Source organism: Nicotiana tabacum, chromosome 20 (assembly GCF_000715075.1).
Source record: "Nicotiana tabacum cultivar K326 chromosome 20, ASM71507v2, whole genome shotgun sequence".
NCBI lineage: Eukaryota > Viridiplantae > Streptophyta > Magnoliopsida > Solanales > Solanaceae > Nicotiana > Nicotiana tabacum.
In genome coordinates, this window is record NC_134099.1 from 82184853 (window position 1) to 82207200 (window position 22348).

The following is a 22348-nucleotide window of genomic DNA, read 5'->3' on the forward strand; positions in this document are numbered from 1 at the left end:
TATTCTTATTTGTTATTAGCATTGAGGACAATGCTATCTTTCATTTGGGGGTGGTTCATTTTGATTTGATGACATTTGGTATGTAATAACCATTACACTATTTTTCTTTATCTTTATTTATGTGTATTTTCACTTTTGGTATGTATATATTCTTTATTTTCACTTTTGGTATGTATATATTTTTACCATTTGATGTATATATTTATTTTCATTTATGTATATATTCTCTTTACCTCAAGTTTGTATATATTCAGTTTAATTTTCATAGTTTACTTCATAACTGCTTTCGTTATTTTCCCTTAGTAGCATACCTTCTTATTTACTTTAGTAGCTTTTTTTTATTTGTTAGCTTGTTTTTAAGTTTTGTGTTGACAATAAGCCTTTGGTTTTCTTAATGCCATGGTTCTTTCCAAATGTATATGTTGTGTAGACCAGGTGGCTCTTCCCAACGATGGATAGCGTGACAAGCTTCTTAAGGGATTGAATCTAATTTCTTTATGTTTTGGTATATATATATAGTAGTAATGAATAAAAGTGTCTCAAGCAGGCTTCACTTGGTACTAACACATTTACCTTCGACCTTATGGTAAAAAACAAGTTGATTGGCAAAGAATAGCTCTAGTTGTGACCTTTAGACTCTTGAGTTGGCTAAAACAAACATCGAGTGGCTTCCTTGAGCCATTTGTGATTTTCAATCTTAGCTAGGGTTGTTGTGGGCCCTCGACTATGTTCTCTTTAACAATCCAAAAGCTTGAGAGGTGAGGTATTGAATTGAAAGTCCAAGTTCCGTGCCAATAAGTCTAGAACTTGCCCTGAATGTTTGTCTAGGCAAAATTCTAAGTGTAGCTCAACTTGAAAAATGATTGTAAGCTCTCCTTGATCCAATTTGAAACTTGAATGCTTCTATATCCTACCAATGTGATATCCCTAGTCAACCCCTTTGAGCCTAAGCCTTTTTCATTCAATAGCCACATTACAAGCCTTTATCCGTTTTATGATGACCCTCTCTTGGCACCCGATCTTTCCTTGGCATTCTTGATAGACAATTGGCAAAAGCATAAGTTTGGAGGAGAGACGAGGAATGTGAAAGTGATAAAAGGTACAAAGAATAAAAAGAAATGAAGAAAAGGGAAGGCAAAGAAAAGGAAGAAAGGCCAAAAAGAAATATGTCAAAAAGAAAATGAATAAGATAGAAAGATGAAGGGATTCAAAGAAAGCAATAATGAAAGGCATGGAATGATCATAAAAGGAGAAAATTGATTGTCACGAGCAAGAAAGAGTGATAGTGTGTGTCTCTAGTTCCCCTAAGGAAGAAGAAAATGACTCAAAGAGTTAAGAAAGTATGAGCTGAAATAAAAAAAATGGAGTGCTTAAGGAAAGATGAAACCATCATATGCCGATAAGTCCTACCTTGATCCAAAAGCCTTCATTATATTCCCACAAAACCCCTATATGATTTCGAGTTGAGTGAGCTTATATTAGTGATGATTTACATAAGGGGCAAGCTTATGGTACTTAGAGTCGGACTTGTGACATTCTTTTGAGAGAGATGAGCGTACTTCTTCACAATCCTTGTTTTGAGTGTTATATTCTAAAGTGAGATTGGCTCATGGAACGCAGAGGAGGAGGAGTTTGGGTTCCATAATGACCTACGTGATAGAGAGAGCTTCCTTGATGAATTAAGTTAACTCTAGATGCTCTAGTGTCACAATAGAACTATGATACTCAAAAGGTCATAACATAGTGTTGTTAATAATTCATTTGTGTTGAGGGTAATTGTTAGTCCCAATTGATGCATGATTGATTCACTGTAGGCCAGCTAAAATATCCTTTTGTTCTAGTGGAGGTGGGAATTGCCTTATTTGCTTGAGGACAAGCAAAAGCTTAAGTTTGGAGGAGTTGATAAGCAGGGATTTTAACCTATTAATTGCCCTCTTTTACTTGTATTTTAGGCCAAAAATGCTTGAAGGTATTCCCGGAAACTAAGGAAATATGCTTACTTGCAGGAATTGTTCAAAATGAGCCAAAGGAACCTTAATCAACTCATAAAGGAGTCAAAAGTTGAACAAAAACCAAGGCTGGGAAAAGAGTTCTGAAGCGTGGACCACATAAATATTGTGCGGCCGCAAGCATAATTAGCGATCCGCATAAGGGAGATTCAGAGAGTCTGATTTTTGGGCTAAAAGATGAGCGTGGACCACACTAGAAATGTGCAGCCGCGAAAGTCCATGTGCGGCTACAATTGAAATTATGCGGATCGTGATGACTGAGGTTCAGTTGAGATTGAAATTACGCAGATCGTGATGACTGAGGTTCAGAGAGCTTACAATTTGAGCAAAAGTGAGAAGTACGGTCTGCGTCAGAATTGTGCGGCCATGGAAGTCCCTTGTGCGGCTGCTATCGAAATTATGCGGTCCGCGACCGCTTAGCTCAACCCAGATCCAAAATTGAAGAATGCGGACTGCAATCAGAATTGTTCGGTCGCGAAAGCAAGAGTGCGGCCGCACTCAGAATTATGCAGCCACACAACCTCCGCAGGGGTATTTTTGTCAGATATTTTTAGCTTAGTATAAATAGATCTTTTTGACATTTTTAGGTTATGTAATGTATTAGAGGAGCACTGAGATGGTTGAGTTTTCTGTTTTGGAAAATTTTGTACTAGATTCATCTTTTAACATTAGATTTTCATCCTTTAATCTAGTATTATGAATTTTATCTTCATTTAATCTTTAATTTCTGTTATTTCCATAAGTAGCTAAACCGATAGCTAGTGTTGTGACCCAACCCTAGTGTTGTATTTGATGGTAGGGCTTGAATGTGAATGGGTTAGTGATATTTAGCCTAGTTCTTGCTAGAACTATAGAATTAATAGTTGCAAACATTGATTCATGCCATTATGACTTAGTCTCTACTTGAGAAGGAGGGACTAAGTCTAGGAAAATTAGGCTAACAATGAATTGGGGTGAACTCAAAAACTTGATAGCCCCAATTAAAAGGTTAAACTTAGAGATAGTAATCCCAACTTGAGCTAAAATCACTTGAATTGCATGAATATCCATTTGGACATGAGAAAGCCAAATTGGGCTACCGAGAGGTATAGAGTGAGTACCCGGGTGTGATAGCTATATTATAACCCCAACTAATCAAGTTTGCCCTAGATTCTTTCTACTCGTTGGATATCCACCTAGGTAGAAGTCACTACCCTAGTCTCTTTAAACACTTGAAAAACAACAACAAAAATATTGTCTTTAGTTTCAACCATTGCAATCTTTAGAGTAAAGTTAGAAGTAGAAATCAAACCCAACCTTGTGGAAGTGTAATTAGACTCAAAGCTCGTATCTAGCTTAGATATAAACCTAATTCCAATTATTAACTCCCTATGGATTTGATCCCGACCTAGTTGGGTTAAAACTACATCGACCACCCTCGCTAATCAATAGTAGTGTAGGCCTAGACCCCATCACATTCCCTCATTCATTGCTTATTTTATGTTCAATTATGTTTATGTGCTTTCCAGGATGGTTGAATTGGTTTCGGGGATAGGGTACTTGTTCTTCACGGTGATTTTATTTAAGGTCTGATAATCCACATAAAGTCATAAGGTGCCATCCTGTTTCTTTTGGAATAGCACAGGGGACCCACAAGGGGACTTTGAGGGAACAATGATCCCCGTGTCCAGCATTTCTGTCAACTGTCTCCAAAGCTTGGTGATTTCGGGTTATGATATTTTGTAAGGCGCCTGGGCAGGTGGCTTTGCACCCGACACCAACTCAATCTCATGGTTCACAGTGCGCCTAGGCAGGAGTCGCTTTGGCATGTCATGTTGAATGATGTCTTCAAACTCCTTTAGCAGCTTCTTCACAGGTGCATGAATGGGACCTGAAGAGCGTTCAATATCTTCAATGCATAGGGTAGCCAGGAATGTAAGTTCATGTCTTTTGACTCCCTTCTTCAACTGCAAGGCCGAGATGTTCTCCAACCATTTTTATGGTTGTGCATGGGATAATATAGGGCTTGGCCCCATTTGCTCCCATCATTTGTAGCATGTCTGCATAAGGTACAGGAATGGTGTTGGTTTGCCTCATAAATTCCAATCCAACTATCAGCTCGAAGTCATCTATGATCACCATACGCAAGTTGAATTTTCCTTCATAAGGACCAAGCTTCACTGGCACCCCTTTGGTTATTCCACCCACTGACTGAGGTGGTGAGTTGATAGCCTTGACACGACCTTTGCCCTTTCCCACAACTAGACCAAGGCGCTCTACCTAAGTTGAGGCTAAGTAGTTGTGAGTAGCACCCATGTCTATCATCGCCCGAATGGGCTTTCCATTAACTTCATTTCGACAAAAATTAGGGTCTTCTCTAGGTTAAGAGGAGGCCCCTTATCTGCAAAGGCTACCATTGCTAGGCTGGTCCCCTTTGTATCCTCCTCTGGGTTTCCACTTGGTAGTCCCCAAGGAATTCCGCTGCTTGTATCGCCTTAGGTAAAGTGTCTACCCTTTGTCTTTGCAGCTTCATAAGGGCATAAATGTAATGATCCGGCCGATCATTTTGAGTATTGTAAACTCGTTCCCCCATTCATGGATTATTCTATGTTCAATTGTTTTTATGTAACTTGTCGGGGTGGTTAGTTTGGTTTTGGGGGTGTTTCGAAATGAATTGGGACACTTAGTTCCAAGGTTGGGAGCTTAAGTTGAAAGAATTGACCGAATATTGACGTATGTGTAAACGACTCTAGAATGGAGTTTTGATGGTTGTGATATCTTCGTATGGTGGTTTTGGAGTTTGGAGTGTGTTCGGATATTGATTTGGAGGTCCGTAGATTGTTTTGGCTTGAATTGGCTAAAGCTGGAAAGTTGAAATTTTGGAAGGTTGAGAAGTTTAACCGAGAGTTGACTGTATTGATACTAGGCTTGGATTGTGGTTTCAGGAGTTGGAGTAGGTTCATTGTGTCATTTATGACTTGTGTAAAAAATTTGAGGTCAATTGGAGTTGGTTTGATAGGTTTCAACATTGATTTTAAAAGTTGGGAATCCATTAGTTTCAATAGGCTTGAATTGGGGTGCGATTCGTGTTGATATTGTTTGATATGATTTGAGGCTTTGACTAAGTTCGTATGATGTTTTAGGATGTGTTGGTATGTTTGGATGGGATCTCGGGGGGCCTCGGGTGTGATTCAGATTGAAATCGGATTGAGAATTTGATTTAAGAAATTTCTATTATGTTCAGTTCTGGTGAAACCGCACCTGCGAGGTTTTGGCCACAGGTGCGGAGCTGCAGAAGCAGCCATGAGGTCGCAGAAGCAGTCTTGAGTTGAGGTGGGTGGTTACATAGGTGCGAGGAAAATATCGCACCTGTGAGCTCGTAGGTGCGGGCTGTTGGTCGCAAAAGGAGATGTCGGCTTGGAAGGCTGTTGTCACAGAAGTGGACCCGTAGAAGAGGGATTTGGCCGCAGAAGCTGTTGGTCGGGATTTTAATAAAATGTCATAGGAGCGAGCTTTCTTCTGCAGAAGTAGAGCCGAAGGTGCTGCTGGTGAGCCCGGGGATCATTGGGCAGACTAATATAATCAAGGGCTTGAGTATTTTATTCATTTTTGGACTTGTGGAGCTTGGCTAGGGGCGATTTTTGGGAGGTATTTCACCATAACTCAAGAGGTAAGAAACTTTTGATCACTTTTATCCGTTAATATTGAATCCATATTGAGTTTTACGCCTAGATTATATATGTTGGAGGTGAAATTTGGGGGATTTGTGGTTTATGTATTGAAGAGTGAGATTTGGGGATTTGAGGTTCGATTTGTAGTAAGAATTGGATGATTTTGGTATGGTTGGACTCGTTATTGAATGAGTGTTTGGAATTTGTGAATTTTGATAGGTATCGAGGTGTGGGCCTGGGGTTGAATTTTTGAATTTGGTTAATGAACTTAGATTTATCATATGGAATCGATTCATATAGCTTGTATTAATTATATTAAGTTGTTTGTGACTAAACTTGACTCGTTTAGAGGCTGATTCACCATGCAAGGGTTTGTTGGAGCATTGAGTTGCACACTTTTAGGTGAGTAACACTTCTAAACTTGGAACTGAGGGTTTAAATCCCTGAAAAATGTGTTATATGGGTTGTGTTGAGGTGACACATATGCTAGGTGACGGACGTGCACTGTAGTTATCATAATCCGGGTGGTTTTTTAAATTGTGTTGACATCAAGTCTTGTTTTATACATATAATTCGTACATGTTAGAGTAATTGAGTTGTGATTCATGTTAGAAATCATGCTTAGGCAATGTGCTTATTTTGTTACCTGCTGAGGTTATTTCTATTGTTTGAGTTATTTGCTTTAACTATAATTATGTAATCAGTCATGCTAATTCATTTGCATATCATATCTCAGTCTATTTTATCATTCATTGTTATATCATATTATTATTGTTTGGGCTGAGTAGTATGAGATTGTGAGCCCTTGGGACTTAAGAGATTGATGACTGAGTTGGGCCTGAGAGCCGAGTTGAGAGTGTTATTGTGAATGGGGATGCGCGTCGTAGCATGCCTTATTGGCTTATTTATTATTGTGGATCGAGTTGCACACCACAACAGGCCTTATAGGCTTTATATTAGCACTTGGGCATGTTCCGCCCCTCCGGAGTCGGACATACCAGCAGTGAGTGCAGGCACAGTGATTTATATACATGTGCTTTGGTGAGGGGCATTGATGCCAGGCACCCGTACAGTGCTGAGTGATTGTGTGTGATGAATGGGAATTTGAGATAGATAGATTTAGTACTCTGAGAGTGTGAGTACCTGGAAATCCACTATGATACATCACATTTGATATGCATATTGACATGTAGGCACAAAAATGCAACATTCCTCGTGCTAACTGTACTTGGCATATTTTATCAGTGTTAGGCTTTAATTGTTTCACTTGAAAGCATGTCTAAATTTATGTAGCCTGAACGAGCTGATTATGGAATTTCTCTGAGTTATTTATTGATATTGGCGTCATCTCACCTATACTGTCATTATATTGGTTCTGACTGTAACCTTTTGAGCTCGTCACTGCTTTCAGCCCAAGGTTAGTCATGTTACTTATTGAGTATATTGGGTCGGTTGTACTCATACTACACTCTACACTTTGTGTGCATATCCAGGTACATATAGACATGGTGATTGCTAGTTTCTCGCCGGTACTTTCTTGGAGACTTCAAGGTAGCTTCCATGACATCTGCAAACCTTGACTCTCCTTCTTTTTATATTTTTCTGTATTGTTCTATTATTCAAACAGTTGTACTAGAGTTTGTTTTATGTTGAGATGTTGTAGTGCTCATGTACTCGATGACACCGGGTTTTGTGATGTTTTGTAGTAGAGTTACAGTTGTTTTTATCAGACATTTATGAGATTTTTCCGCTGTTGAGCTTATTGAATCATGTTAATTTTACTTCAAATGTGTAGTTGTTATGTGATTGTCGGCTTGCCTAGTAATGTGTTAGGCGCCGTCATGACAGGTTGGGATTTTAGGTTGTGACAATAAGGTTTCAAACCTTCCAGGAATTTGAAGAGTTTGTCTTTGTCCCCCATATCCCGTATGTTTAGCATGAGCGCAGAATTCTCGTACTTAATCCCACACTGATTTGGTCTGGCAGAGCTCCCGTAGCTTTCTCCATGTATTGTATTCAAAATTTTCAGGGAAGAACTGTAGGAGTATGGATGCCTTCATGTTTGCCCAAGTCTCAAGAGTATCTTCATCGGCCCCGATGGATTCGTATTTCACCTGCCACCAAAGTTAGCATCACTCTGAAGATACATGGAAGCAGTTGCTACTTTTTTTCTTCTTTTAACTCTTCCACAACATAAAAGTACTATTCGATGTCGAAGATGAAGTTCTCTACTTCCTTGGCATTCCGAGCCCCATTGTGGGGTTTTGGCTCAGAAATCTTCAGCTTTTATGGCACAGGGCGAGGTTCACAGCACACCCTAATGTGGTTTTTGCCGCCTCAAAGCAAGCCTTGTAAGGCATCATTGACAACATTGAGCTGGCCCATCAAGTTGTCTATGGTTTGTTGTATGGAAGTCACTATGTCTGCCTCTTGTGCTCTATAGGCTACAACCCTCTCTTGTTGGAGGCCCTCGAATTTACCAAAAATTTTGGCTGCCTCTGTTGTTGTCGTTTGCCAGTCTCCATCAGAGTCACGACTGATGTTCGCGATGTCACCTTGCTGCATCCTACGGTCTAGGTTGTCCAACCTTTGCACTAGGCTGGTTCTTAGATCAGGCACTGTGTTCACTATGGGTTGTAATACGTTAATCATCACTTTAAGGGCCACAATGTTGTCCCCATGATTCACCATGGTCAGAAATAGTGGTAATGGTAATGTGTTCCCTTGTTAAGCGGCACCTTCCTAAGATTCCTTAGAAGGGCGATGTAAGGCTAAGCAACCAGTGTCCGTACAGTTACTATCCACTAACTAGGGTCCCCTCCGTACGCTAGACGAGACTGTCAGTGTCGTACGGAAAAACCAATGTCAAGAGCAATTGAGATAACAAAAAAGAGGATTGAGAATGAAAGAAATGTTGATTGCATTAATGAAGCTATTACAGAAAGGCAACACAATGTCGAGGGGAAGAGACACTAGTAAAGAGAATTGTTTGCTTGCTTGAAAATTTGATTGCTTGATCCCCCTTAATAATGCTTAAAAGAAATAAACCAAAGTTACATGACTTGACCTAACTAAGTTAGAGAGACATAATGGAAATAAAGAAAGTAAAATTACTCTATATTTATAATGAAAATGACTTTGATTCCTACAAGGTAGAAGTAGGTCCGTTGGCAGCAACCTTGTCTTTAGTATCAGAGTCTGCACACCCGACGCTATTGGCATGCCTACAATTGAGTGCTGGCATGGGCTATCGATGATGCGACATATGCACATGCGCGCTTGTCACTTGGCACGACCAAGACCGCAGGACCGTCCATGGTGCTAGATATTTGAAGGCTTGGCAAGACATCATAGAACGTGTCCAAGTGGTCATGGGGGCATGGCTGGAAAGCTGCCCATATTTATAGTGCCCAAAAGAAGCTGCGTTTGATTTTAAGATTTTTTGGATAATAACTATATTCTCCATTTGTGGTGACTATCCCCTTTTTTTAGCATGGTGACTATCCTTTTGGTTGGTGGATTAAGAGATTTAATCACCACATAAAAAATCATAGTTAATTTATACATTATTTGGTTGTTCTTTTGTTCTTCGCATAAATAATACCTGGACAAGTTATTCGTGAATCTATATATTATTTTATGTAGATAGAATATAGAATGAGAATACAAATATTAATAATACATAAATTAAAATAATTTTTTTTATAGAAAGGCCCTCGCACTCTTTGATTTATTATATCTAACTAACAAGAATGACTTTTTGCATTTAATTATTGTAATTATAATCCCCACATAATTTATTTTCAAACAAACCGACCCTAGTTTTTATTCCATAATACATCTCGGCCTAAATTTCAGTGGACCGAGACCTTCTAGCGACCTCAGCTCCCGCAAGCATTTTGTTGACGCAAACCCTTACGCTCTGTGCAACTATATAAAGAAAAAGAGAAGCCTACAAACGCCATTCCAATCAGATTTTGAAAATGCCAGGCTTAAGTTGCAACGCTTGTGACAAGGAATTTCTTGACGATACTGAGCAAAAACTTCATTACAAATCCGAATGGCACCGCTACAATCTTAAACGCAAGGTATTGCTGAAAACACCTTTTGATTTTTTTAAAATGTAAAATCGCTTGTGAATTTGATTTCTATGTATTAATTGCCCTTTATCGTGTATTAGATTGGGTGAGTACTTCGTTTTATAAGTAAGGTTAGGCAGATTTAACCTACGCCCTTCTTTAGGAGGGGCCGCTTAGTGCTCCTTTGGCCAACTTGTATGCACCTCAACTTATTCGTATACTTCTTGCTATCTCCCTTTTTACAACTGTTATATCTGGCCAATTTGTATGCTGCTCGACTAGTTCTTGTGATTCTTGCGATCTCCCTCTGAAATAGGACTTCGTCCACCAAGGTATGGATAGTTGGGAAAAATTAGCTAGCTTTTTTGCCTCAGCTGGAAAAAGCTACTCCGTTTCCTTGCCCCTTCCTTTGGGGGGGGAGGGGGGTTTGGTGGCAGCAACCAAAGGATGAAGGTAGTGGGACAGTCAGGAATTTATGGGAGGGGATTCAAAAAAATACTAGATTGTCATACTTAGGGTTTGAACTTGTTACCTAAAGCAGTTTTTGAATCCCTTGGCCACTACACTAATCAAAGGATGTTTGACTGGGCATATAGTCTAAAAAAGAAAGATGGACTTTGAAACTTGTGGTCTAAACATGCAGATAGATATTTCTGTGGCTGTAAATCATCTCATTAAGAGTACATAAGAAATTTAAAGTTAAATTATTTTAATATAGAAAAGTGTCATTTATTTGGGATAGACTAAAAAGGAAAGAGTGTCACATTAATTTGAACGTAGGGAATACTTGTTACCTCCCTCCGAAATAGGACTTTGTTCCAAGTTGTAGTGCAGATAGTTGGAAAAAATCAACTAGTTTCTACCTCAGTTGGGAAAGCTGCCCATTGCCTTGGAGCCTTTCTTTAGGGGGCCAGACAACCAAGGGATGAAGGGGTGAAGTTGTCACCATGAACTAAGAATTGAGAGAGTTTAGGATAGAGTTCCATTTTTCATTTTCAGGGTAGTTGACAAGAGCTATAGCATGCCAATTAACAAGAATGCTAACTGGGAGGCCAGAAAATTGGAAGTGACGGCTGATAGAGGATGTAGAAGGAAATGGATGAAGGAAAGGAATATACATGCTGATACTAAGGGGAGATATGTTTGTTGAATTTCAGAATCTAATAGGAATGGTAACCGGGAGACTAGAGTGCATCTCTAGACTGCTGGGAAGAACAATATCAGTTGAATCGAAAGAGTTTGCTCGAGAGCTTTGGTTTAGTGGTAAGCGGTAAATGGTAAGTGTGCAGAGCATGATATGTTGGTTAGGAACAAAAAATCTTGGTATTTAAGTGGATAAGGGTAGAAATCCACTTTCCCTTGTTTTTTTTAACATCCAAGAAATCCTCAAGTCCAAGAATTGAGTGGTTCTTTTATTCTCTTGTTCATTGGTTAATCAATATCTTATCGGAGGGGTATGTTGCGACCAAAAACACTCATGCAAGTGTACGCGATCGTCAAGTAATAAAATAGTGAGTAGAGTATCGTTCCCACGAAGACTTGTGATTAACTATTGACTGATCAAACTCAATTAACTTATCGATTCAAGAGATTTTTCACAATATATAGAAGTGACTAATTTACTACCTAAAACTATCAAGCAATGAATTAATTAGAAATCAACCGAACAAATAGCAATTTCAAATAACAATTAGTAGGAGAGAATATTCCAGGGTCACGGGTTAACTAACAATCGTGTTGCGTTCTTGGCTTAAAATGACTAATTGATTTATCTGGATTGTTGATTGACAGGGTTGATATTGCTCATAAAAATTTGTCGAATTTTTACTCACCTATTCAAACTAACTTAGTACCTATATGTCTATGGAATTAAGATTAACAAAAATGCATTTATACTTCCTGTATTTCAACCAAGCAAGACAATTAGGTATATGTCTATCCTAATTGCGAATTCGTTCCCCGATGCCCGGGTTCAAGAACTTGCTCTATTTAATTCTATATGCAATTTAGAATTCTCATGTTCGAGTTCAACTCTAGATTCGTAGATAGTATTTCACTGTTAGCTACTCAGCAAAATAATTAAAAACAAAATTAGATAAACAATCCAATATGATAAAATCAACTTCGTCAAATTAAACTTCAAACATCAACATTCATGTTTCACCCATGACCCTAGAACAATAGGGTTCTTAGCCACGCATGCTCATGGTAACAATTTCAAGTAATTCCCAAAGAACACAAAAAAATCAATAAAAGAAGGAAAAAGTAAGAACTCAAGACGAATTCCGTGGTTCCCAAGCTTTGTCGTGGCTTTTTCTCCTTTCCTAATATGTTAGATGACCTAAAAGAGGTGTTTTTGGCTTATATATTGCGTACAAAAGTCATGGGCCCAAGTTCTCCTATTCCTAGTTCGACTTAGCTTCAGGGATTGATGCTGAGGTGGATACTCCGCTTCTCAGCTTCGCATGCTAGGGAAGCATCCACCCTTTGTTCCTCCATCTCACCTTTGCCCAGGTGCGGATGCTATGGGGATGCCATGGGCCGACTTCACTGCTAAAGGGTGCACCAAGTAACCTTCTTTCCAAGGTTGGATGCGACGCATCCAACCTCTTCTCCTTTAATTGGAGCATTTTTTCTTCATATTTTTGCACTTCAAACACCCTAAATCATCACACGCAACTCCATTAGTCATAAAACCAATAATTAAACCATGTTGGGCATTTTTAACACCAACTAGCAACAAAAAGCGGTTAAAACATGGGTAAAGTAATATCAAAACATATAGAAATATGCCCAACATCAGGGTACATTCCATATATTTTGTGCGTCTTCCCACACTACTGTACAATAACTGAAGAAACCAAAAGCTCAGGAATACAGTTATACAATGTGCTGTTGCAGAAAAGCATATCGATCGAACTTATCAAAAAGAAAGCAAAAAGTGGATTTCTCCTGATAAAAAGAAAAATGGATTGCCCCAAGGGATTAGCTCAATTGGCAAAGGTTGAGAGATTTGTGTCTTAGGTCCCAAGTCAAGCCCTGCGCCAAGCGATCTAATTCTAGTATTTAAGTGGAGAAGAGTAGAGGTAGGGGTGGGGGGGGGATCATCCCCGAGTTTCGGAGGCTGCGGTTAGATGGATTTCTCAGTCATAAAAAAAAGTGGATTATAGTAGAAAATATACCTACTAATACAGTGCTTCTTATGATATTTTTTCCTTTTATATCTTTGTTATAGTAACCAAAATTCCATATATTACTAGCCTCTTTACATATTATTTTCATGGGCCAGAAAGAGGTTTGAGTCTGGTAAAGGAACTTGTGTCCAATTGAGATTTTTCAGCTGAACACTACCAAATTATGGACTTCAGTTCATGTATCATTCATAGGATTGATGACTATATATGTCTATGGCCTCATTTGTTTTTTTTAAAGATTAAGACGTCTGAATTTGAATACACGTCTAAATATCAAGATGTGTATTAAGATTAAGACATCTGAATCTGAATTCACATCTGAATGTGAAGATATGTATTAAGATCTGAATACTAAATGATTAAGATTGTTTGATTTTTAACATCTGAATGTATAAAATTTACCTTTATTTGAAAATTAATAAACATAAATTTAAATAAAATACCAATTAATCTAATATTCCATCAATAAATATATATAATTTTTTAAAATATGATATATATATATATATATATGATAATTGCCGGTGGTGATGACTAATGGTAGTGCTTGTGAATGCCGACTAAAAGCGGTGGTTGGTGATAGATTTGGCTGATTGTGGTAGTTTAGGGTAGTAGCTAGTGGTGATTGGTAGTGGTATTTATTATGATAGAGGGTGGTGGTGTGAGTGGTGATAGTTAATAATGGTGGGTGGTGGTGGTGGTAGTGATTGAGGAAGATTGTGGTGGGTAGTTCCAGCTATGGTTGTTGATGGTGATGGGGTGGTTAGTTGTGGTAGTTGAGGTGGATGAGTGTTGGATGTCGTTGAGAATGATGGTGGTGGGAGTGGTGGGTGGTGGTAGTCGACAATAGTGGAGGCTATGATTGAGAATGATGGTGGTAGTGGTGGTAGTTGAGTATGGTGGTGGTGGGTGGCATGATGGTAGTTGATAATGGTAGGCGGTGGCAGCAGTTAATAATGAATATGGATGACAACATCTTAATGAAATTAAGTCTCCGTTATGGATCTTAATCATACAGACCTATTCAGACCCATTAAGTGGTTGTGAAGTAAAAAAAACAAACACACTTAACGATTAATATCTGAATAATTAAGATTTAGACTTTAAAAACAAACACACTTAATGTCTGAGATTTGAATGATTAAGATTTAGACCTCCATTAAGTGCAAATAAATGACACCTATGTCTGTCTCTGAATCTCTTCCATATAGTTTGTTAGGGTCTGCTTCATGGGTAAGTATGCAGAATTGATGTTTTTGCTGTCGTGCATGTTTTTTCAGATAGCAGGAGTTCATGGAGTGAGAGAGCATATTTTTCTAGCCAGACAATCTGCACTTGCAGAAGAGAAGAAAAAGTTAAGTGAAACTCCTTTGATCTATAGCTGTGGTCTTTGTGGCAAAGGGTATAGAAGTTCCCAGGCTCATGCTCAGCACCTGAAATCTAAAAGTCACCTAGCGCGCGCTTCTCAAGAACCAGGTCATCATGATGAGAATAGTGTGACTATCAAGCCACTTCTACGCCACCCTCAGAATGGAACTTCACGGAAGGCAAAAGAATATGTTGAGGAAAGTGATGACAGTGATGAAAGTGAGTGGGAGGAGGTTGATCCAGAAGAAGAGATGATTAGTGAAGCCACTGATTCTCTAACAGAATTAAAGATGAATGAGCATACATCTAATGGCAATATGGATGAAGATAGTGATGTTGATGAAGACATTGGAGACTTAGACCCATCATGTTGCTTCATGTGTGATAAAGATCACAAGACCATAGAGAGCTGCATGGTTCACATGCACAAGATGCATGGATTCTTCATACCTGATGTCGAGTATCTGAAGGATCCCAAAGGGTTCTTGACTTATCTTGGTCTCAAGGTAGAATATGTTTCCTCTCATCTTTTTTCCAGGCTTTGTCAACTATTTGTGGTGTTCACAATCTTTTTTTTTCCATGCTCAGGTTAAAAGGGATTTCATGTGCTTGTATTGCAATGACAGATGTCACCCTTTCAGCAGTTTAGAAGCAGTTCGGAAGCATATGGAAGCTAAAAGTCATTGCAGAGTGCATTATGGTGATGGGGATGAAGAAGAAGAAGCTGAATTAGAAGAGTTTTATGACTATAGCAGCAGGTATGATTTCTATAAGATTGCTTTCTAAGTAATTTGGGTAGGATGTGTGGGGTAAGCACTGTACCTTTTGTAGATTTTTTTTTCTGAAGTACTTTAGGTAGGATGTGTATAGTAACTAGTAAGCTCTATAGCTTTTGTTATTGGTTCTGAGATTCTCTTCCCTTGTAGCTATGTGGATGAAAGTGGGAAGCAGCTCATTTTATCGGATGACACGGGCAACAGTGTGGAACTTGGAAGTGGTGGATCTGAGCTCATAATAACAACACGAAATGATGATGGAAGATCTGTTAAGACTCTTGGATCAAGAGAGTTTTTGCGTTACTACCGACAGAAACTGAGGCCTACGCGGATCAATGATGTGGCTGTCAGTGCTGCATTAGCCGCAAGGTATGTATTTGACTTCTTCAAAAGTGTCCATTATAGTCATCTTCAAACTGTCATTTGAGCAAAAAACCTTTCCTTCCAGGTACCGAAGCATGGGTCTTGCAACAGTGCAGTCCAGGGAGCACATTGTTAAGATGAAGGTGTTGAAGGCCATGAATAAGTCTGGTGTGGAGGTTATGCGCAACAAGATTGGCATGAAAAGCAATGTCATTCGTAACCTCCCCAAGAATATACCATATTAGTCATTTCCAAACTAATGTTAGCCTTGCAATAATCTTGGAGATTGATTGGATTTCTATTGTTCCAACTTGTGTATTTCCCCAGTCATATTTATATTTCTGGTTTGCGTTGTGATAGCTTACATAGCCATTCATGGTGGTGTATTGATTCTATAATGCTCTTATGTTAATTGTTTGAATTAGATCTTGGCTCTCGGATTTTCCTTTCTTGATCCCTCCTGGTGTTAGAAATGTTAAATGTTTTGTGTTGGAATATTTTTTCCCCATCTTTTGTGTTGGGAAATTAGACTTGAGCTATATTTGCTATTTCAAAGTAATTTTTGTTGGCATTTTTCACTCTTTTTATGAATTCGATGACCAATGTAGTGACACCGCAAGAATTGATGATGGTTCTAATGCCACTGCATCTTTTTATCTCATGACCCTTTTTATAACATTAGCACTATATCTCATTTCCTGTGGTTTGGTGTCGTTCTTTTATGTTCCACATTTTTGGCCATTTGTTGATAGTAACTTCTGGTTAGATATTAACTACCATTACTTTACCCGGTTGTTTTCAATTACCAAATACAGAATTTGGTTGATCATAGGATTTTGGATAGGCGTCGCTCGTATTTATTAGGACTTATTTCTACCGTTAAGGAGTATGGGGAGATGAATGGAATATGTTTTTTTTTGTTTTTTGAGAATGGTAACAAATTATATAAAAGATTAAAAATATTTGCAGGAGATTGTGTAAGCCATAAGCCACAATCAAACGTCAAAAGATCTGCGACTGCCTTGCCTATTCTAATCGATTACATTTCTTCTAGCAAATCTAGAAAAGAATGTACATCCTCCGTATAGCTTTCTTTGCACCAAAAATGAAATAACAAAAAACAATTAAGCTTAATTTTCTGGTAAGAGCTAGGCCTATCTTCAAAAACTCTAACATTCCTTTCCTTCCATATCTACTTTCTACCATTTCTTCTGTTTAATATTTGCCCCTCCATAGTTCCAGCTACTGAGAAGTGATGCAGTGTTATTGGGTATTGTCCAGGATATTCCAACCAAATTGAGATAGAAATGCCAAAGTTGAGTAGTGACTAGGCAGTGTAAAAAGAGATGGGAAACTGACTCCCCATCTTTGCCACATAGGCTACACCTAGCATGTAGCTGAATTCCGGTCCTAATAAGATTGTCCTAAGTTAGAACATCTTCCCTTGCTGCTAACCATGTGAAGCATAAGACTTTTGTGGGCGCCCGACCCTCCATATTTGTTTCCATGGCCATTCTTGAGCAGGGTTAGGATTATTGTTGATGAAATGATAAGCAGATTTAACTGAAAAGGATTCTGATTTGTGACCCTTCCACATTAAAGCATCTTCCTCTTCTGTGAGACCTTGGAAAGCTTCTAAAGTCTCCCAGAAATCTGTCACACTTTGTAACTCCCAGTCATTGAAGTTCCTTCTAAAAACAATGTTCCACCCATGTGTGGATTTTTCTTCTGCTACTGAGATTCTTGGGTTCGCAGCAATGTTATATAATTCTGGAAACTAATCTTTCAGAGGAGTGTGCCCAAATCATGTGTCACACCAGAAGAGAACTCTTCTTCCATTTCCAACCTTGAAACTAGAATGATCAACAATGAAACTTCATTGTCCCCTAATTGTTTTCCATACACCAACTCTAAGTGGGGATGGTACTGGTTTGGTGCACCAAGGACCTCCATGGCCATACTACTCTTTTATCACCCTTCTCCATAAAGATGTTTCCTCCAGATTATACCTCCATAACCATTTTGCAAGGAGACTATTGTTCTGTGCCTTTAGGTTTCTGATACCTAAACCACCTACCTGCTTAGAACACAGAAGAGTTTCCCATTTGACTAAGGGAATAGTCTTTTTCTCACTATTTCCTTGCCAAATAAAATTTCTTCTTAGGGAATCAATCTTTTTCCTCACTGATCACGCCCAACTATGCCTTATAAAAAGGAAACGCGGACGTTGCAAATATAATCTGAGTATTTAGGTCGAGTCGAACCCACAAGGAATTAACCTATCAATTACGCTTGTTAGACTCACTAAATTCTACGGAATCAACTTCCCAAATATTTTAAATAACAATTGAGGATATTTCTACTAACTATAACTGACTGCAATTAAGTAACTAAAGACTAACTATGATTAAGTTGTAAACAATTAAGAGAAGGATATAAGGTTGTGATTTCCCCTATTGATGAAATCCTTTCCTGTTATGTTTCTTACAAATTTGCCTAATCATCTCTATCGATCATGAGCACTTTTATTACCGTAAATCTCTCCCGAGTAATTACGACAATTTACTAAATGCACTCTCCCGAGTTACACTAGCTGGCCTTGATTTCAGCTCACTTTAGATCACACCCAAAGCTTAACCCTCGGTTATTGATCCCTCATATACTTTGGGAGTGGTGATGTTCAACAATTACCTAAATATGCACTCTCTCCCGAGTAATACATACTAAATAGGCACAGCTAATTGAGGATCCTATTAATTAACTACAACAAGAACATAGTTGAACAAATAGAGATTAAGTTGGGCAAACTATAATAATATAACAAGAAGTTCATCCTCAACGGGTTCCATCAAAACCCTAGACTAAGTAATTAGCTACTCATAACAAAACAAGATAAAACTACAAAAGTATTCACAATGTGCAATTGAAATAATAAAGAGAAGATTGAAAAACTCTAATGGTTGATTGCTCTTCTCACACTTGTTCTTGCCTCCAAATCACTCTAAAAACAAGCTTAACCTTTGCTTGGGCGAGTTTGTTGAGTTTATAAGGGGTCAAGATAAGTTTCCCCCGATTTACACTTTAGTCCCACAATTTCTGGGCAGTTACACAGTCGACCGCGGCCGCAGCAGAACGCGGCGCGACCACGGTGAAACACAAACATTCTGCTTTGCTTTCTTTGCCTACCGCAGTCCAGCCGTGGTTGACGGTCGCGGTGGCATCCAACCCAGTCCTCCTTTGCCTCTTCCTTGTTTATTTTCGTTCGGGTTCTTCTTGATTGGCCTTTTATCCACCTTCTTGACTCAAAAACACTCCATAATCTCTTCCTAACTCGAATTAGTCCCTGCGAAGCAAAAGAACACCAATTGAAGTATTTTGTTATCATTTAGCCTTTAAAACAACAATAAAGCATGGAACATTTAGAGTGTAAATATCGTCTATATAGCCTATTATCAACACCCCACACTTAAATCATTGCTAGTCCTCGAGCAATCCACCACACTCTATAAAGGTTCCTTCACTAAGTTTTCCCCCTAACGTATCACACCAAGAACAACTCACCAAGGTTGCGCCTAGTAGTGAACAATCTTTGCCTCAAAAGTCGACTCTTACGTGCTGCGCAATATTCGTACTTACTCAAATTACTCTATACAGAAGTCAAGACTTACCTTTCTTTCGTGAATCACATGCCCTCACATCACATAAAAGAGTAGTTCCACAAATAATAATATTAAGAACAATTAGGAACTCAAATAGACAAAATTCTCTCACTCTCAAAAAGAACATTCACATGCCACAAAGATGCACCATAGGCTTTCCCGTAGTGTACTACTCTACTAATCGAGCCCATTCAGTCTAAAATCAATTAGGATTTCACTTGGTTGTAATGTAGGCTAAGGGACGAGTAGGATATATTTGGATATAGTGACTAACCTCCCTAAGCACTTTTAATACAATCACATATGTCAGCTAGACATTCCACCGCATTTTTATTTATAACATCCCACTCCATTAAGTGCAATTATATCAAGTCACCACTTATCAACTACTGCATTTACTCATTCTCTTTTTTTTTCTTTTCAAGTGGTGCTTATTCTTTTACTTTTCCAAAAATTGCACCTTTCCTCTAATTCGTCGGTTCCACTCAAAAACCAAACCACCACCCCACACTTTAACTTTTGCATATTTCAATACCATTTAAGTGCTCATGGGAAGTAAAGGGGTTCAAACAGATGGGTCATTCAAACAATTGGGTAAGGTTCGCAATGTGGTTGCCAAATAAACAAGCTTGTAGGCTCAACGGGGTTGACTACGATGTATTACATTTAGGTGGGTCTACTTTATATATCTGGCTTAAACATGAAATGCCTATATCACTTCTAAGACTGAATAAAGCTACTATTTCACTTTGTATACACACGGGACAAGTTCTAGGCATCAAATGTAGAGCATAGAATACAGTACAACTCACACACACATGGCACATGAGAAATTGATCCCACAGTCAGGCTTGTATTTTCTTTAAGTTTGTTTAATTAATTTATTTCTATTCTTAGTTATTTTATATTCTTGGATCAGGTTAATTTATGTGTCTATAAACTACGTTACAAATTCAATTATACCGTTTTACGGATGGCTTTTGTTACCCTCTCTTTTGACTAATCTGCTGAAATACAAGTTGATCAATGTTGATGACAGCTAATTCTTGTTTATACCATTTTTTCTGATTGTTTGCATGGAATTATATATATATGATTGATATTTGATGGCACCTTGCAATTGCCGCATACGTACACATAGGTGTATAATACATTTTTATAGAGTGAGGGGTTCAAAATCTTTATTTTCAATCCCTATTTTATGTATTGCGATATTAAAATTTGATATATATATATATATATATATATATATATATATATATATATATATTCAGTTCTGATATACTTATAATTATTTATTTTGTAAAAATAGAGAAGGAAACAAGGTGTGACTGATGGAATGGTGAACAGCTGTGTTGCAGCTCAAAAGAATCTAGTCTTCTTGACATTTATGTAACTATAATATCCCCAACGGCTAAAATACTACTTACTACTTAATGCTATTTAAGGTTATCAGATCTCAAACTCTCGCATGCAGAAAGATCATGTGGATGAAGGGTAGTTAAACAATGATTTTTCTGCAGTACTGGTCATGTATATATCCCTGCAGAAGGTATGGGCTTCACCCTACAATATTTTTAATGCTGTTAAATTTGAGAAATAAATATGTCCTTGCACAAGTTGAGCTCCCCCACAAGAAAGAGAAGAAAATTCAGAGCTGACTTGAATAGAAACCATTAGTAGTCTTCACAAAAACTACAAAAGTAACCACAAAAGATTGTCCGTAGCGACTCGAAGGTCGCTAAGAAAAATCTAGTAACTAAAACTTATTTGTACCAACATTAAAGAGTTACCACCAAAGAGAGGCTTCTCGTGGCGATTAAGATTGACCATATAAAATTCGCACATGCATTATCGCCACGAAATTTCTTTTTTTTTTTTTTCGTGGCGACTTAGTGAAGCGATGTAAAGTTATCAAAAGGGAGTTTTCACAAAATGTCTCTTTTTTTGGCGACTTCTGGAATCACCATATAAAGTCAGCCATAAAAATCATATTCTCCATAGTGAGACTACAAATAGGTTTGATTTGGTCACCTAGGTTTGAGACATAACTAAGAAAACCAAATTTAAAATTATTCACTGTTTGCTAACATAAGGTAAGACAGAAATGTCACTCAAAAGTTAATAAGGAAATGTGTTACTTTTCACAATATGGAGAACTATTGAAGGGTTAGAATATTATACCTTAAACAGCATCGAGCAATAATACTAGCTAAAAATTCAAGAAAAGATTGTACAATCCCCCACAGAGTCTCCCCAATATAAAAATATATATATATATATATATATATATATATATATATATATATATATATATATATATATATATTAGGGTTCATCTCAATTTCAAACTAGGGTTCATAGCTCAGCACAAAAATACTACGTGATTTCTTCCGCCTAATCTTGTAGGGCAGAGGAGAATAGAGATGTAATATGTATTGAATAGAATAGTTAAAATACATGCAAGTAATTAGCCCGAACATGTTGTATACGGTCAAAATTGCGCTTCCCTAATTTCGTATGACTAATCGAAACCAGAGTGGCAGACCAAGGCTCGGTCTCACGTTGTATCGGACCATGGCACAGATATGGATTGCTAAGCTCATGAATCAATAACCTATCAAGATCGAGACTTACCAGGATCGAGACTAAAGCGGGGTAGAGATCGAGCGAGGTCGAAGGAAGCCTGCTAAGTCGAATAACAGAAAGCCGAAATATACGACCGAGCAGGGATCATGGCGGAAATCTCGGCACGTATCAAGTCAAGACCAGCCATTTAGCCAATCATAAGATTTCCTTATGTATTTGGAATTGTAACATAAGTAGAATTCCTCTACTATATAAATAGGATTCTAATCATTTTGTAATCATGAGATTCACGTTTCAAAAGCTATACATTCACTTTCTCTTAAGCTTTCAGTATTCTTGTTACTGTGTTCATACTTTCCGGCAAAATATTTACTTAATTCGAGGGCAGTCTAGCTCAAGGATTAAAGCTATACATTTCATTTGGTTTGCTCCATTTATATTCGCAGTTAATTCTATTGTAAATTTAAGTTTTCTCTTAATTTGTGCCAAGTGAATCACGTGTCCTTAAATCACAGTATAAATTCAATTGTTTTTCATTTTAGGGCAAATAGTTTGGCACCCACAGTGGAGCTAAGGATAATAGTAATTGCCTAGTATAAATTTTCGTAACGCAAACTATTTTACGCTTATTCTTTGAAGTGTCTTTGATTACAGGATTAAA

At 38.0% G+C, this 22348-nt stretch overlaps 1 protein-coding gene across 1 annotated transcript; it reads left to right on the forward strand.

Moving 5' to 3' along the window:
- Positions 1-9490: 9490 nt before the first annotated feature.
- Positions 9491-15863, forward strand: LOC107785020 (cytoplasmic 60S subunit biogenesis factor REI1 homolog 2). Its single transcript, XM_016606239.2, has 5 exons — positions 9491-9747; positions 14213-14806; positions 14889-15058; positions 15227-15445; positions 15525-15863. The coding sequence occupies exons 1-5, from the start codon at positions 9643-9645 to the stop codon at positions 15682-15684; spliced, it is 1248 nt and encodes a 415-aa protein (XP_016461725.1). The 5' UTR covers positions 9491-9642; the 3' UTR covers positions 15685-15863.
- Positions 15864-22348: the final 6485 nt, after the last annotated feature.

What these genes read in the sequence shown, in the direction of transcription:
- LOC107785020 (XM_016606239.2), top strand. Translation starts at nt 9,643, where the DNA reads ATGCCAGGCTTAAGTTGCAACGCTTGTGACAAGGAATTTCTTGACGAT. An exon ending in GCTACAATCTTAAACGCAAG is followed by an intron (nt 9,748 to 14,212) that starts GTATTGCTGAAA and finishes ATGTTTTTTCAG; the next exon opens with ATAGCAGGAGTTCATGGAGT. An exon ending in TGACTTATCTTGGTCTCAAG is followed by an intron (nt 14,807 to 14,888) that starts GTAGAATATGTT and finishes TTCCATGCTCAG; the next exon opens with GTTAAAAGGGATTTCATGTG.